Here is a 16147-nt window from a genome sequence, read left to right on the forward strand (position 1 = left end):
CCTGGAAATGAGTCTTGCGTAAGAGACTCATTTCCAGGAGTGTGTGTGCAGACAGTTATTCATTTACTCCCTTATCTATTCTTATCTCATCTGTGTCAATGTGTATACTGTGCTTGTGTAGGAGTGTGTGCATTTGTGTGCCGCAATGAGAGCAAACCTCAGTAAATAACCCCTCTCCAAAATGCACAAAACAAACAATGGCTGATATTTATTTTTGAATATTTTAAAGATGCTCAAAAATGTGAAGGTCGGAGAGAAACCAACAACACTAAGAATTTGTGCAGTTTACATGCATGACAACGATCATACCAGAGAGATTTTGCGATTCACTTCAGGTGAGACACCCCTGATGAAAACATTTTTCATACACTGGTCAATTTTTAAGATTTTAAGGGTTCAGATTCCTGTTTTGGAAATCTATGCAAATCTTACATAATTAATTACATATTAACATATTAATGATAATTACTTTCATAAATGATTACATAATGCCTAATTTAAACATACGATTTCAGAAAACGTGTAAAACAAAAAATGTAAGTAATCAACTGGAGAAGTTTCATTGTGATATTTAGTTAACATTTTAACCCAAGCATATTTGTTTTGTCTAAAAATGTACGGAATTTAAAAAAACATTTTTAAAAGGCTATTTTCTTAAAATCAGTATTTTCTTCTACTCTGAGCCAAAAACCTCAACTTCATTAGCACTTACAAACATTGAACTTTCCAGTTTTATTCCGATCTATATTCTCATCAGTCAGTTTTTACTGACACGTTTGTTCATATATAATTCATAGCCTTATTAAATTACATTTTATTCCAAAAAACATGACTTTTTTTTTAGCTCTTGGCAGTATTTTTACTGAGATAAAAAATAAAAAAGTCTAAATATCTAAAATTCCCTTGGTAGAAATCTTTGACTCAATAATGTTAATAAAATGGAACAAGAATTTGAACTTGGTTCAGATTTTTGTTTTGGAAACGTATGTAAAATAGTGCATATTCAATTAGATAATACGTCATTTGCATATACCAACATGTAATTTTAGAAAATTTTGATACAAAAAATAATTGTCTTGCTGTAAGTCATAATTTGGGGAAGTTTTATAGTGGTATCTATTAGTTAGAAATTCTACTATATTCACCCGGGGTGTCTACTCTTAAATAGTTTCTCAGTTTGGAATGAAACCATTGGATAACTTGGAAAACTGGAGTGAGCCAACACATATTCTGCTCCTCTCAGTGCTGCCCCCACCCTGCCAACAGTGGCACCACACTCTGTGGGTAACCAGAGGCAGACAGGGCCAGAGGCAGACTGTCTGGCTACCACCCAAATGGCTTTCTCCATGGATATAAACAGCGCAACTACAGGCCTGGACCACACATAAACACCATTCTGAGAACACAGGCGAGGACCGAGAACTCAGCTCGTGTGTGTGTTTGTAGGAGAAAGAGATGAGCGGTGAGATAAATACAGAATATAAGCCCTAGACAGTGTGGGTGGTGAGCATACATGTTGTGCATCGTTCCATACAGTAGACAGAAATCTTGTTTTTCACTTCTCTGTCCGGTTACTCCCACGTTGCATCAGAATTATTTCCTCGGATACAGCAACAACAACAACAACACCACCACCAACAGCAGCCAGCCTATTCATTAACGTGAGGGAGAAAAAAAAAATCCCAAAAGAATAAGATGTCGTCAATTACAAACTGTGATTGGTACAGGAGTAACATGGAGAAGGATGGAAAACTCAATCATAATTTCACAATTCAGAGTGACACAAGAGTTCAGCTTTCACAACATTTGTTTCTTTTTTGTTGTAGCTCACTTTACAGATTCAAATCCTTCATGTTTTAACTGCTTTTGTGCAGCTGTCAGAAAGAGTGATGGATAGAAGCCTTTGGGGTGGATACGTAATGTTTACTAGATAAGAAAAGCAAACACTGCAGTGGGTGTGTGGGGGTGAAGGAGTGTGTGTTTACACATTGTGAACGTTTGACCTGGGATGAATCCCAGAAATCACCAATGATAGGGTTTTTAGCCAAGGTGGGATCAAGTCATTGTTTCGTAAGGCACAAATAAGTCTCACGTCTCTGCACTGAAGTCCCAAATCCTGAACTTTGAGATTCAAGTCCCAAAAAAGTCATAATGTTACTTTAACAACTGAATAATAATATACCAAGTTATTACTAAAATTTGTATTTATTTGATTAGACAAGTTTGTTGGAAGTTGCTGCATCTCCATCTGTCATTTTTGACCTGCATGTTTTATATACCGCAATCCATTTTTTTGTTGACAACCTACACGTTTTGCACAAATAAAGCGTATTATTAACATTTTATCCAACTGGCGCTCAGCAACGTAATGTTAGTTCTTCATGGTTCTCTTCTGCAACTTTATTCGATGCTGCCGGATTGGTTCAAACAAAGTGAATACAAGAAATTACATAAGTGTTAATGTCAGTTGATTCGGGAACTGTAATGAGTCTTTGTTGATTTTGTCAAGTTGATTCCAAAACAAGTGTCATCACATAGGTGACCTTAGTCCAAACCTCTGTTTTTTAAGGTAGAAATGTTGCTAAATGCTTTGTTATAACTTCAAAAAATTTACCAAAATTAAATTGAAAAGAAAGAGAATTAGGGAGATAATGGATTGCAGATTTCCATAATACAGCTAGAGATCCTGTCAGAGGCTTTTTGGTAGCAGACGTGAAGCAGCCTAGTGTGGTGGTCAGATCACCAGAGAGACATGTATCAGAATCTTAAAGGGGATTTGGGGTTTCAGACGATATCAAAGACTTGAGTTCCTTTGAAAAGATTAACCAGGCTAACACGGTCGTCTTGGAAGGCTGTGTCTCGTCATATACCCTGGATGCTGCATGCCTGCATACACAATAATGTGTGCACACAAACACACACGCACACATACACACACACGTGTGCGCGCACACACACACACACACACACACACACACACACACGCACACAAGCTGTGGCAGGGCAAACAGGAGATAAGCAGAATAGGCAACATCAGTGGTGACCGAGCATGGATTTGCACTCAAACACACACACTCGCTGACACACAACCTCAAGGGCTCTGCTGACATTCTCCCATGTCCTTCTCTTGGTAAGGGTCCCTGTATATGGGTCATATGAGAGGCCAAGGGGAAAAACAGAGCAGAAGAATCCCGCATAGGAAAATGTCATCCTTGCAGCATGGATAGCAGACACACATGCATTCATACACACACACACACACACACACACACACACACACACACACACACACACACACACACAAAGCTAAAGTGGATCTATAAATACAGCAGTAAAGCAGGGAGCGGCAGAGTGGAAAAAGCCCAGTGGAAAACCATTCAATCGTTAGCTTAGCAGCCTAGCTCTAAAATTAGCATTAGTAGCGCAGTCGAGTATAGCAGACCTTGCACACACACGCACGCACACACACACACACACACACACACACACACACACACACACACACATGCACGCACACACACACACTCGCACACAGACTCGAATTCAGCTTGCAAAGCACCATTCCTAACCTTAATTATAAAGAGAGAAAGCAGCAAAACTGAGTCAGGACAAGCCACCTACACCTCATTAGTCTACCGCTCCACATGTACGGGTGGGGTTGGTTTAACACCCAGAGCTCAGAATAATTTCAACTTCAAAGTATATTGGACATTATATCATTAGCGTATGTAACATCCCGGCCTATATACACAAATCAAAGCCCCTCTCACCAAAGGCTTCAGTCAGTTTTAGCAACCTCCAATTATGTGTTCCTTGAATGAGCCCTGTAAGGTTAAAATGACATTCCATAATGGGAGTATTCTCGTCAGAATAGCGACGTATAGCCGTCACGTCCCAACAGATTTGAATCTAAATTTGCCTCTCCTGAGTCTTTAGCCTACTTTGTAAGATGGGCAGAGGTTAATAATGATAATGGTAAATTAATCGGAAGCGAGGGGGGTTTTGTCTTCCAAATGAGTTAATTCTGGTTGCGAGGACATTTTTGAGGAAAAAAAAGGTGAGTGGGATGTTCGACAAAGGGGGAAATTAAGATAGCAAAAGAGGAGTCACGGCCAAGGTTGTTTGACAAAATGGTCCCAAACTTTTTATTGTCTGGGCCCTTGAAGGTGTCACTCCCTTTCTTTGTGTTCTATAAGAAAAAGTATGATTTAAGATGGCCTCGAATGGGAGGTAACTCCTTTGATTTATTGTGTGGAAGGGTGATTGTACTTCTGCCTATAGGGTGCTGCAGAGATTAACCCAAGCTATCGAGATGTTTGTGTTTTATTCTCCAACGTGAAATGTGTCAGTCAATAACCCCATTTTGAAGCCTAAACATGTCTCAAAGGTCTAGTGTGTAAGATTTAGTGGCAGCTGTTGTTGTGACATTGTAACCAACTGAAACTTGTGCCATGTGCCAAACATGTAGTAAAACTACAGTGACCGATGTGAAAATGCCAAAGGCCCCATTTAGGGTAAGTGTTTGGTCTGTAAGACGGTGGGCTACTGTAAATAAACCATAGCAGAGTCCGCTCAGTACAAAGATATAAACGGCTCATTCTAAGGAAACAAAAACAAAACCATTCTTAATTTCTGCTGATTATACGCTCATAAAAACATAGTTATGAATATTATACTGTTTATCTGACTATCCAAAAGTCTACACACTGGACCTTTTAAAAGAGGTGGTTGCTAACAAGTGGTTAAATGAAATTGCAGAGGTTGTCTCTACAGCCACTCTGTCATGATATTGAGGTCATGTGACCATGGTGTAATTTGTTTATAGTATAATGTTGCCTTCTTCCAATTGCATTAATGTTTTAAAATCATAAAAGTGGTGATCATTTGTGAAGATTACCTTGCTGAAGATCTCATTTTCTGCAACAATTTTAAATCATTTTTGTCAGGGGAACCAGAATGACATTAATTTTCCGATCTGGCCTGTAAATAAATATCAACCCTGTTGCACTCAACTTATAGGACAGGTTGAAGAGAATGTGATTGTTCTTATTAACAACAGAGATGTTTAAGTACCATGTAAAATCTGCCCAGAGAGACACTAAAAATTAATATTTCTTTTATCCAAAATGTAGTTTTGGTAGATATTCCTATATAGAATTTTAGAATATATACAGGAGTTTACACAATTTACAGCAATATTTTCTCCACAGTAACCCAAGTTTGTGGTCATCCTGTGGATGTCATATCAATATTTAATTGTGATTTTTTTTCCCTCTCTCTTTCTACTGAGTTTTGTGCAAACTCCAATTCCTAAATTGCACTACAGAGACGTGTAACTTTTTACAGTGTCCTAGCAGATGTCAAGCCTTCTCTGTTTGCTGGCCTGCAGAGCACAGATCATAAGTAACATGAATCCTTCATTAACTCCAGAGGAAGAGAGAACAGGACCTGTTAGGTTACTGTGAGTGTCCAGGAGGGTCGTAATTAATATGAGTGCTGAACACAGGCAGTTTATAAGGGTGTGTGATAACATCACAGTGCCTGCATTTAACTCTAAAACTTTCCCCTGTTAAGACACGCAATAAACAATGCTACACACACACACACACACACACACACACACACACACACACACACACACGGCTCCAACTCTGCTGCTAATTACCCTGCTGTGGCTTTTACAGTTCATTTGACATCGAGGGTGCTACATAGTGTCGGTGAACCTGTGTAGTGTTTGTAGTGTTGGGTGTGTGACTGTGAGAGTACTATATGCGCGAACAGCTGCTGTGGTAGAGGCTGATAGGCAGGGTGTTAAAGAGACAGATAGTTGTTGAAAGGTAGGAGGGGGAGATGTGTAAGCTGATGAAATGCAGGATAATCTTAGCCTTGGGCAGTTATTTGTAGTAAGTGTGTGTGCTTATGTGTATGCAGGAGTAGGTGGAGGGTGATCAAAAACCTGACATAACAAAACCTACTACATGTGCTCTTGAATTGCTTGTGTACACATCTTTATGTGCATGTGCGTCTAAAATAAAGAGCAGAGTTGAGTGTTAAACCACAGTTCAGGTTTCCCTTCAGACCTTCATGTGAGATAATGCACATCAGTCTGATAATACCTGCACTGGACAGCACTTACTGTATGGCAGGTCTTAGTGTTTATAAGCTTGCTATTAGAAGCGTCCACAGTGCAGGCCTACTCAAAGACAGCCAAACAGTAGCAAAATGTTGTCAGGGGTAATATGTAGTTCTGTTTTCTATTAGGGACCTGTGTCCTGTACCCATATAAAACCCTCTCATAGCTGCAGCTTTCTTGTTCAACAACATCCCTGCGTGTCTACCGCTGTTTGTGGGTCTGCATGTAATTATGTCTCCATCTGCTCCATTCTGCTGCGTCTTACCTCTGAGGCAGAGGAAGGTGAGGAAGTCCTCCGTCTTGGGTTTGCGTCTGGACAGGTCCTGAATGGAAGAGGAGAGGGATGAAGAGGAGAGTGATGACAGGGATGTGGAGGGCACCGTGGCCAGGGCGGTGCTCAGGCTGCCTGGGTCGGCCACCTTGACAGGTGTAGTGCTGGGCGAGTTGGGCTGCGACTGGGCAAACTTCCTCTGGGCCTGGAGTCGAGGTCTGCGAGGGAGGAAACAGAAAAAACAGAAATAGTAAATTACTTTCATGTTTTAATTTTATTTTTTTAACAGTTGAGCAAATCAGTGTATACTCCACAGTGGTGGGCTGCCACATTAAGGAGGCCACCATGGCTGCTTGAGATTATAGGATAATTATGACATTTCAGGGTTTCCTGCACATACATTTATTTGTGGCAGCCTGCCACCACTAAAACATCTGCCGCCACAAATAGACTTTCAATTTTCAGAGCTGGAAAGTTCATTAGGAGTGCTGATGATATATATATTAATGCCATTGCGTTACTCATTGCATCACAATCTGCACAGATGGAACAGCTTAAACTCAGATGCAGTGAAAGTGAAACTTACTCGTTCATTGAGTCTAAAAGTTTGCATTCACTCACTGCAAGGATACAAGCAGGATTTATTGTCACATGCAGCAAAGACTATAGTGAAACTGAATCACCCCAACACACCAACTGTGCTCATAAAAAAACAGTTTAAATCTTAATAAATGCACAATAAAAAAATAATTTAAAAAAAGCACCAATGAAAAATAAGGAAATAGCAGCTGCTCCTTTTATCCAACGATCTGATAAGCTCTGAATGGATCTATAGATCAATTATTCACCCTATGAGTCACAAAGTGCTGCTGGGGAAAAAAAGAACTCACAGAGAGCTCCACCTGCAGTGCATTCATGGACCCGCAGAAATCTCAGAATTTATGGAGGGAGACACAATGTTACAAAAGGACACACACACACACAGCTTTTATATTCACTTAATAATAAAGCCCTACAAGACTAAACCAAAGATAAGCTTGCCTTTTAAGTACAGGTTTACAGGATGGCTGGCTTGCCCGTCCTGCATCTATTAGGAGCACTGGTTGTTCACATCCTCAGAGGTTAGTGCTACACTTCGGTAAGATGCAATAAAGACATGATGCAGTAGGGGCAGTGTGAGAAACATACTCACCACTGTCACACTGCATGTAAACTTAGGGGCCAAAAATACCATCTAAAATGGCATCACTGTTGCCTTTTCTGCCGTGACCTCAGAATTAACAATATAGTAACCTCCATGAGTATCACCATGTTTATGTTGTTTACATCATGCAAATTTGGTAGTTCAATATGATCTGAGATCTTTGGTGTTTCTTTTTGTGGAATCTCCCAATTATAAGTGTAGTAAAAATGCAACTATATGAACATTTCTGCTCAGGGCACAGCAAGTTGTCACTGCAATTGTGTTTTTAAAAAGCAAATGTATCTCTGGCCTTTAATGTAAGACAAATTACAATGATTTAAAAAAATCTAATACAATCATACATCAGGAAAAACCTGGAGAAACACACACACACACACACACACACACACACACACACACACAGAGAAGTTACCACTACTGTCACCCAGTGTAGTTACAGTAGAATCTGTATACCCCATATGTTGTATCAGGTACGGGGTTCTGATATTACTCATCGCTGTAAATCTCAGCAAAAGACAAAGCAGTCTGCAGCTGATTACAATCTCATTTTGCTCTTTTACATTCATGCACAAACACACATACACACACACTCACTCATCGTTTTATTACTGTCGGCTGATGGCTATTGTCTCACTGTAGAGTGGATTGCTGAAACAATTACCCTGCAGTGAAGAATTGATCACCTTTGTGTGTTTGTGTGTGTGTGTGTGTGTGTGTGTGTGTATACACAATTGTTCAGTGAACAGTGGGTGTGAGCCCATCATGGATGAGCAGAAACACACTCACTGCTGACATTGTCATTCAGTGAGTGTTTGGGTGTGTTTGCATGTAAATGTTTGTGTTAACATGAATAAATTGCATGAAAATACATGTGTAGTTGAGTTGTGTGATATGAAAATTGACAATTATCATACCATGTACATTTGCTTATCTGAAGTATTGAAAAAAATGCATCTGGATAGAGAATTTCTCCTGCGCGTGTAAACTTGCACCACGCACACAAACACACATGCACCTGAGAACATCATCCCTCCTAGAAAATCAAGCTATGTGTCTAATTTATAACCGTAACCCAAGACAACAAAATGTGAGAACGTTTAAATGCTCAGAAAATGCGACATCAAAATTATTTTCCACATCCCGTCTCCAGACACCTGCATTGTTTCTCTGTTCAGTAACGTCTGACTTACAAACACACACACACTGACCCCAATACAACCCAGTAAAGAAACACACACACAGACTTCTCCGGCTCAGGACGCTGACATCCGAGTGTGTGTTTCAGTTAAAGTTACAGACAGGAGCGATCTGACGGCACTGTCACACACATACAGTAGACACCAGTCAACAAAAAAAACATTAAAACCACTGACAGATGAAGTTAATAACATTGTTCATCTTGCTACAAAGCAATGTTCTACTGGGAAACCTTAGACCTTGGCATTTATGTAAATGCCACATGACACACCCACCAAAAAACCATTGTAGACCAAGAACCCCCCTCATGGCAACAGTACTTCCTGATTGCAGGAAGATGACCTGGCCTTCAGATTCTCCAAATCCCTATTTAAAGGTGTATCTTTGGATTGCCCAAGTACCCTGGAAGTACCCCTGATCCACAGTGGGGCCTCCTTGGATCAGACTTAGTTCTGATCTGTCAAGGCATGGACACAAGTCCTCTGTGGGTTTCCTGTGGTGTCTGGCACCGGGGCGTTGGCAGCAAAACCTTTGAGTCCTGTGGATTGCGAGGTCGGGTACAAGCACATCCCACAAATTCTCAGTCAGATTGAAATCTGGGTAATTTAAAGGCCAGGTCAATGCCTTGAGCTCGTTGTCACATTCCTCAGGCCATTCTTGAGCAGGTTTTGAGGTATTGCAAGGTTAAAGTTTGAAATATTACATACTGCCCAAGCCTACTGCCGACGCATATGTTATTTGTCGTGCTGGAAGCTGATGTTGTGTTAAACATCATGCCCCTTTTTGCTTCCATGATGCCGGCATGCTGTCAAAAATCACACACTAGAGTGACATGATGCTCTCATTGTTTGGTTCAGTGTAAAAAGGGCTACTGACACACACACATATAGTAGCTGTATAAAATAGTATTTTATTTCTGCGGAGCAATGTGTTAAAGATGATTAAGCTGCCAGAGAACGTAGGTTTCTTCATTGCTCTATATTTCTGTCGTCTCTCTGTTTCTTATCACTTCTGTCTCTTTCTCACCTTCCCACCATTATATTTTCTCCTTTTTCTCTTTCCCCCCCGCTCACTCTCCTCCATGGCCCACAAAGCCTTTGAGATGTCTCTCTCATTTTTCTCTCTGCTTGTCTCTTTTTTCTCTTTATTTCACAGTGTGTGTCAGTAGAGGCGAAGGAAGGAGGAGAATATTAAAGAAGTGGGTGCCTGAGAGAAAGCGATGGACTTACCTGTCACACCATCTCCCTCAAAACACACACACACCTGGGCGTGGACACTTGCGCTAACGCACGCACGCACGCACACGCACACAAATCGTAAAAGTCCTAGTCAGGGGCCACGTGAACCAGCAAGTGGCCTTGATCGATTAGTGCTGCTTGTGAGTGAGTGTGTGTGTGTATGTCAGAGAGCTGTGGTATTAATGTTGAGGAGTAGTGATAGAAGCAATGTGATATCCTGGTATTATTTGTCAATTTGCCGCGGACCGGATTGAAGTAAAGGAAGATAGGATCATGTCTGGAGAACACCCACAATGCATTTGGTGCAGAGCTCGGATTACACTTCAATCAGACAACAGCATGGTGTCAAAACGTGTCAATTTTTTCACCGTGACATGGGTATAAGCCCAATATGTGAGAAAATGAGAGATGATTGCACACACATTGCCGAATCGCTGCATTTGGACGTGAGGTGAGAGAAAACTGATCATACAACTGTTTGCACACGCCTTGTTTGTTTACAATCAAACACTCCGTAAACAAAAGTCTGTGACAGGGATCAGCTTTGCTTTTTATAAAGCGGAATTTAACAGTACACAGAAGCGATCCGCATTTACACAAATCTAATTGGCTTTATCATTGTTAAAGGGATTTTCTCTACACATAAAAAATGTAGACTTTTATTCTGCATAATTATGTGGCAGTAAAAGGTTTAATCACTCAATTTACTCAATAGAAAGTATTATAGTGTTGCCTTATTTCAGCATTAACTTAACAGCTAGGTGCATAGAGGGTGTACTGTTTTCCCCTGGTGTTACAGAACAAAGACAATTCAGCAGGCAAAACAACACATGGAGGACAGGTGTCTCTTCACACAGGGCTGATTTACTCGCAAAAGTAAGGAGAAAAAAGTGGAAGGACAAGGGGGCAGCATATAAACCTGAGTACTGAGATTAGGGCTGTCGGAACAATACATTTTGAAAATCACGATTAATCACAGAATTTCAATTTTTAATCACAATTAATCACAATTTATCACATTTTTAATTGCATGTTTTCAATGAAATTATTTCGCATTACAAAACACTTATGAAGTTCATATTGATGAGGTAAAGCAATTCTTACCAGATTGTCTTCACTAGGAATCAAATGATAGCAAAAAAATTGCATGTGGCTAGCAGGAGGTGGGCATGTCATGGGTAACCATAGAACCTATTCCAATTCAGAAATCTTGAGGTCAGAGGTCAGAGGTGTGAAATGACCATGCCGTTTTTCCATCACCAAAATGTAACCTAACTTTGGAGTATTATTTTGCTCCATTCCTGAGAAGCTAACATCACTGACACTGGATTCCAGGGTCTTCTTGTTTCATATGATACCAGCATCATCGCTCAAGCTTTAAAACTCAGCCTGGTACGGCCTCTCAAAATGGGAATGTTGACCCCAAATTAATGTGATTAAAAAAACGCAAGGCAACAAACGCATTCATGATGACAGCCCTAACTGAGACACAACCAAAGAATGGAGGAGTGTAAAACTAACCCACAGAAAGAGAAGCTTGAGCTTTTCTGGGAGCCGACCAAAAAAGTCCTAGACACACCTAACCGGCATCAAAGAAATAGCGGCTACGAAAGCCGATTGTTGTGTGTTGCCTCGTGTCACCTGTGCTTCGGCCAAAAAGTTGCACTAATACACACTGCGAAGACCACAGCTGTTGACCAACTTACATGTGTGTTCTGCACCTGCAGGAAAAGAAATAACTCCTCATAGAAGCAGGTGGTGGTAGTCTGTATGTCCTTTCAAAACAGAAACCAAAGGACCAACAGGATAGATTAGACAAGACCCCAGTTAACCAATAATATTCAACATCCTGAATCAGCCAAAGACGGCCCACAAGTGCCAACTAGTGGCAACAGTGCAGGACACGCTGCAAAAACTAGGGCCAACGTTGACCCACAACTGACCATCAGCTTGGTGTGTCACGGCCTTTACATGAAGGATACGGTGGTATACGGTAACAAATAAGGGAGAGAATAAGAGTCACAGAGTGAGAATTGGTAAGACAAAGACAGAAGAGCATGGAGAAGGAAAAAGATCAGAGAGAAATGTTCAGAATAATGATCAAAAACTGACAAAATGAATAAACCAAAACCAATTCAAGGCCAGTTACACAAGTCTGACAAACAGCTAGAGAGACAAAGAATGAGAGGAAAAGCACAATCCTCCTTCGTTTCACATGTCCACACTGTGCCTGCAAGGCTGGCCTTTGGTTGTTGCCTAACTGTACACAAACATGTACACAAACAAATGCAAACACTTCCACACACATGCAAAAACACTAAATACATACTTATACCCTCCCCTATCCGACTTCAAGTCTGTCCTCATGAAACATTTACCATCTCAGTTTGCGCGCACACAATAATAAAACTCTGCCTCAGTTTGTGACCACGAGGGATGCAGAAGACAGGACAGAGAGGGGCTGAAACCAGAAAGTGAGATGAAGTGATGGAGAGAGGGGAGATTTGCAGAGAGATGCTGGAAGCGGGGAGGTTTGCGTGACTCAAAGACTGGCGAAATATAGAGTGTGTCGGAAGAAGATAAGTGATGCAGAGGGGAAGGAAATACAGAGAGAAGGAAAGACACACAATGCACACAGAGATGATGCAATCAGAGTTAGGCAACTTTTACCACAAATGAGCCACCACATCCAATTTTGGCATTTCAACACAGTGCATACTGTGCACTTGTAGAGACACAGACACACACACACACACACACACACACACACACACACACACACACACACACTGTATATTTTACACATAAGCAGACACAAGAGCCTAGGTTTCATTTTAACAATGGGGGGTCCACATATTAAGCAGGGAGTCTGGGGGTTCTCCCACAGTTAATTTTCAGTTCATTGATTGCATTTTGATGAATTTTTATGCACCAATTTGTGCCTTTTTTGCAGCAATTTATGGTGGAAACATCTAACTATTGAAAAAAAACATAAACATAATGGAATATAATGCAGTAACGCTCTCAGACATTCTGTACTGCTTCACAAATATTTACTTCTGTGTACAGCTGAATCAACACATGTATTCACATTTACTTTTCCATTCACTTTTGTGTATTCTGTTTTTGATGTATCAATTCATTTTAATTCATGATCATTCAGGGAAAGTTTTCACCTTTTTAGTTACAGATTGTGTTTGTGTCATTTGTAACTATTTTTTTAGAATCACCCTCATGATGTGAGAAGCCGCTGGCCCCCAGGTATTTTCACATGATCTAATGTGGCCCCTGACCCATGGTCTCTCCTTACTAACATCCTTCTTGTTTACATAACATCCTTCTTTATTTTGTTTCTTTCACACTTTTCTCTTCTATTTAAATTTAACTGAAGACAATAAGTAACTGTCTAAATAACTGAAGACTGCAACGTCAGTGTGCATATACTGAGTGCATGCATTATTTAACACATTAAGGATGTTAGAGGGACAACAGTTTGTTATACACACACATTTCTTTCTCCTTACTACACTAATATATATATCAACAGTAATTTTAGAATAACTAGAGTGTCTTAATGCACGACAATGCTTTTACACAAGCTTTACCGTGATCATGTGGGAACACCTGTATGTGTGCAGGCAGTGTAGCTGGTACTATGCTAATGCACGGTTCAAATGTGCAGCCACCCAAATCCGTCCCGCCATCCTATAAATTTAATAGCCTGCAATTTAATATCACAGAGGGGGAGCAATGTAGACTAAGCTGTGCTATGAACACTTTCTAAATAGTAAGCAGAAGAGAAACTGAGCTCTCCATAAAAGCCTGTTTGGTAAGCGAAACCCTGCATGGTTTTATCGCTGCTGCCTTTGATGAATAGGATCCTATTTTTAAAAAAAAAAAAAAACAAGAGTGAGAGGGAATAACTGACAAACAGAAAAACAGTACGGCAACAGAAATAAGCGACTGTGCAAAAGAATGGAGACAAAGACGGATGAGCTAATAAAGCATTGTGCTTACTACATCCTGTCTAGACAGACAAGCAGATCCTCTTCAGACCGGCCTCAGGTTTTCATGGGACGATCCCCTGTTATCTGGTACTTATTAACTAACATGGGAGATATGCCGGTGGGGGGGGGGGGGTTTCCCCACAGTCTGACAATCACTGAAAACACTGGTTACAGGTAATCTCTAATAATTGGGACTAAAATCTCTTTATGGACATTTCTCTGTGTAGTATCAGTTGTCATCTTCTTTCTCTTTTGGTATGCTAACAGCAAAGACGGGGCTAATAAAAAAAGGTAATAAAAACAGATCTGCTCAACTGATGGCGTGATAATGACAGGTCTGGCTGTGAATTTAAAGGCAGGGGAGTGAATAAAAAAAAAACTAAAAAAACAGCTCCTTGCATTGCAAAAACTACAACTTCACTAACAAGTAATTATTTTTAAGATGACAGAAAGATCTCTTTTCTTTTAGAAATACAGCTCAGGTGGAGCAAAAGAATTGCTTTCTTTAAGTGCGTCAAGTGATAAGAACATATTTAACAACTTCATCCAGCTACCATTGAAATTATGGACTGTCCCCAAAGTTTTGCAAATGTGTCCTTGCTGTGTCTCTTTAGTTAGCAAGTGAGAAGACAATCAAGCATGCACACAAGAGGCTTGAGACGGGCTTACACACACACACACACACACACACACACACACACACACACACACACACTCTTCAGAGTGAGACCAGGTAAATATTGAGAAATCAGCATGGGAACAATTTGCAATGACATGACTGTTTTTGTAAGTGCTGCCACTGCAATGGGCTGAGTAGTAACGTGAGCCTTTGATTTAGGCTGCTGTCTGTCCAGATGAGGGTGTGTGTGTATGTGTGTGTGTAAGGCTGGGTACACTATGTTCCCAACGGTGTCGAGCTATAGAACACTCATTGGTGCAGAGCCACAGTAGGTAAGTGAGTCTTACGTAAGAAAATTAGTCTGATTGCCCTGATTGAGAAAGGACGAGAGGAGACACAGGGAGGGAAAAGAGGAAACGGAGATCCAATAGTGGGAGAAAAAGCAAAGAGATTACAGCAGGATGTCCCCATTCATCCCTTTCTAATCCACCTTTCATCCATCCCTTCCTCCCTCCATCCCTTCCTGCCTCCCCCCAGCCATCCACCCTTCAAAGGGCTGCTCTAATGTCTAATATTACACATGCCACTGTAGCTGCTAGAGCATTGATTATCTCCGGCGGAGACAGAGTGAGAAAATTTGACGATCCTGTCAGCCAGCAATCCCGGGGAAGAAGGCGAGAAGGAGGAAGAAGAAAGGGAGAGGATACGGGGCCATTTGTGATTTCCTTCTAACACGTAAAATGAAGTGAGATGAAAAATGGAAAGGAGGCGGTGATGAAGAGACACAGGGACAGAGAGAAAGATGAGCTACAGCAAAGTTTAATGTATTTTACTCAGCCAAAGCAAGCCCACCGAGGTGTTTGAGCAGCACAGTGGACAGTTGAAATATGCCTCATTTGCACTATGTGGTTCAGCGCGACTAAACTCGTTTTGGGTACCACGTCGTTTTCTCTACTTCGTTTTCCACTGCAGATAGCATTCCTTATACCTTTTTACACTGAGATCGCACTATAGGGTCACTATAAAGTCCTATTCTTTATGCCTCCTTTTCAGTTTTACACGGAACAGAACGACAGCAGCATCATACTGTTTCTTTGTGTGATTTGAGACCGTATGCCGGCATTGCAGAATAAAAAGAGGTGTGAGCGACGTGGCATGTAACACAACAGCGGGGGCTTCTAGTGTGACATATAACATATGTGTCAGCTGCGCTTTTTAAACAATAACAACAGCATAACATGGCAAAAACAATCATGTACCATCCCTGTTACATGGCATCTGATTTTGTCAATTTTCAGATATATTTACACTGTTACATTTTAAATCTCCCATGGTGGGTTGCGTGGTTGCTATGATCCCATCCTGCCGGCTGTCCTGTTGATACAAACACTGTTTTGGCGCTGTTACTAGGCACGGCTAGGCAAATTTATTTATGTAGCATATTTCATTTCAAGCAATCCAAAGTGCCTTACAGATTA

General features: G+C 40.8%; 1 protein-coding gene across 1 annotated transcript in view; it reads right to left on the reverse strand.

The window, feature by feature from the left end:
- The window catches only part of jarid2b (jumonji, AT rich interactive domain 2b), a 144873-nt gene that overhangs the window by 35269 nt on the left and 93457 nt on the right, over positions 1-16147 (reverse strand). The window contains exon 4 of the mRNA XM_042506788.1: positions 6399-6622. Within this exon, the coding sequence (XP_042362722.1) occupies positions 6399-6622 (224 nt within the window). The remainder of the gene's footprint in view (positions 1-6398; positions 6623-16147) is intronic.

This window comes from Plectropomus leopardus, chromosome 18 (genome assembly GCF_008729295.1).
Source record: "Plectropomus leopardus isolate mb chromosome 18, YSFRI_Pleo_2.0, whole genome shotgun sequence".
Taxonomy (NCBI): Eukaryota; Metazoa; Chordata; class Actinopteri; order Perciformes; family Serranidae; genus Plectropomus; species Plectropomus leopardus.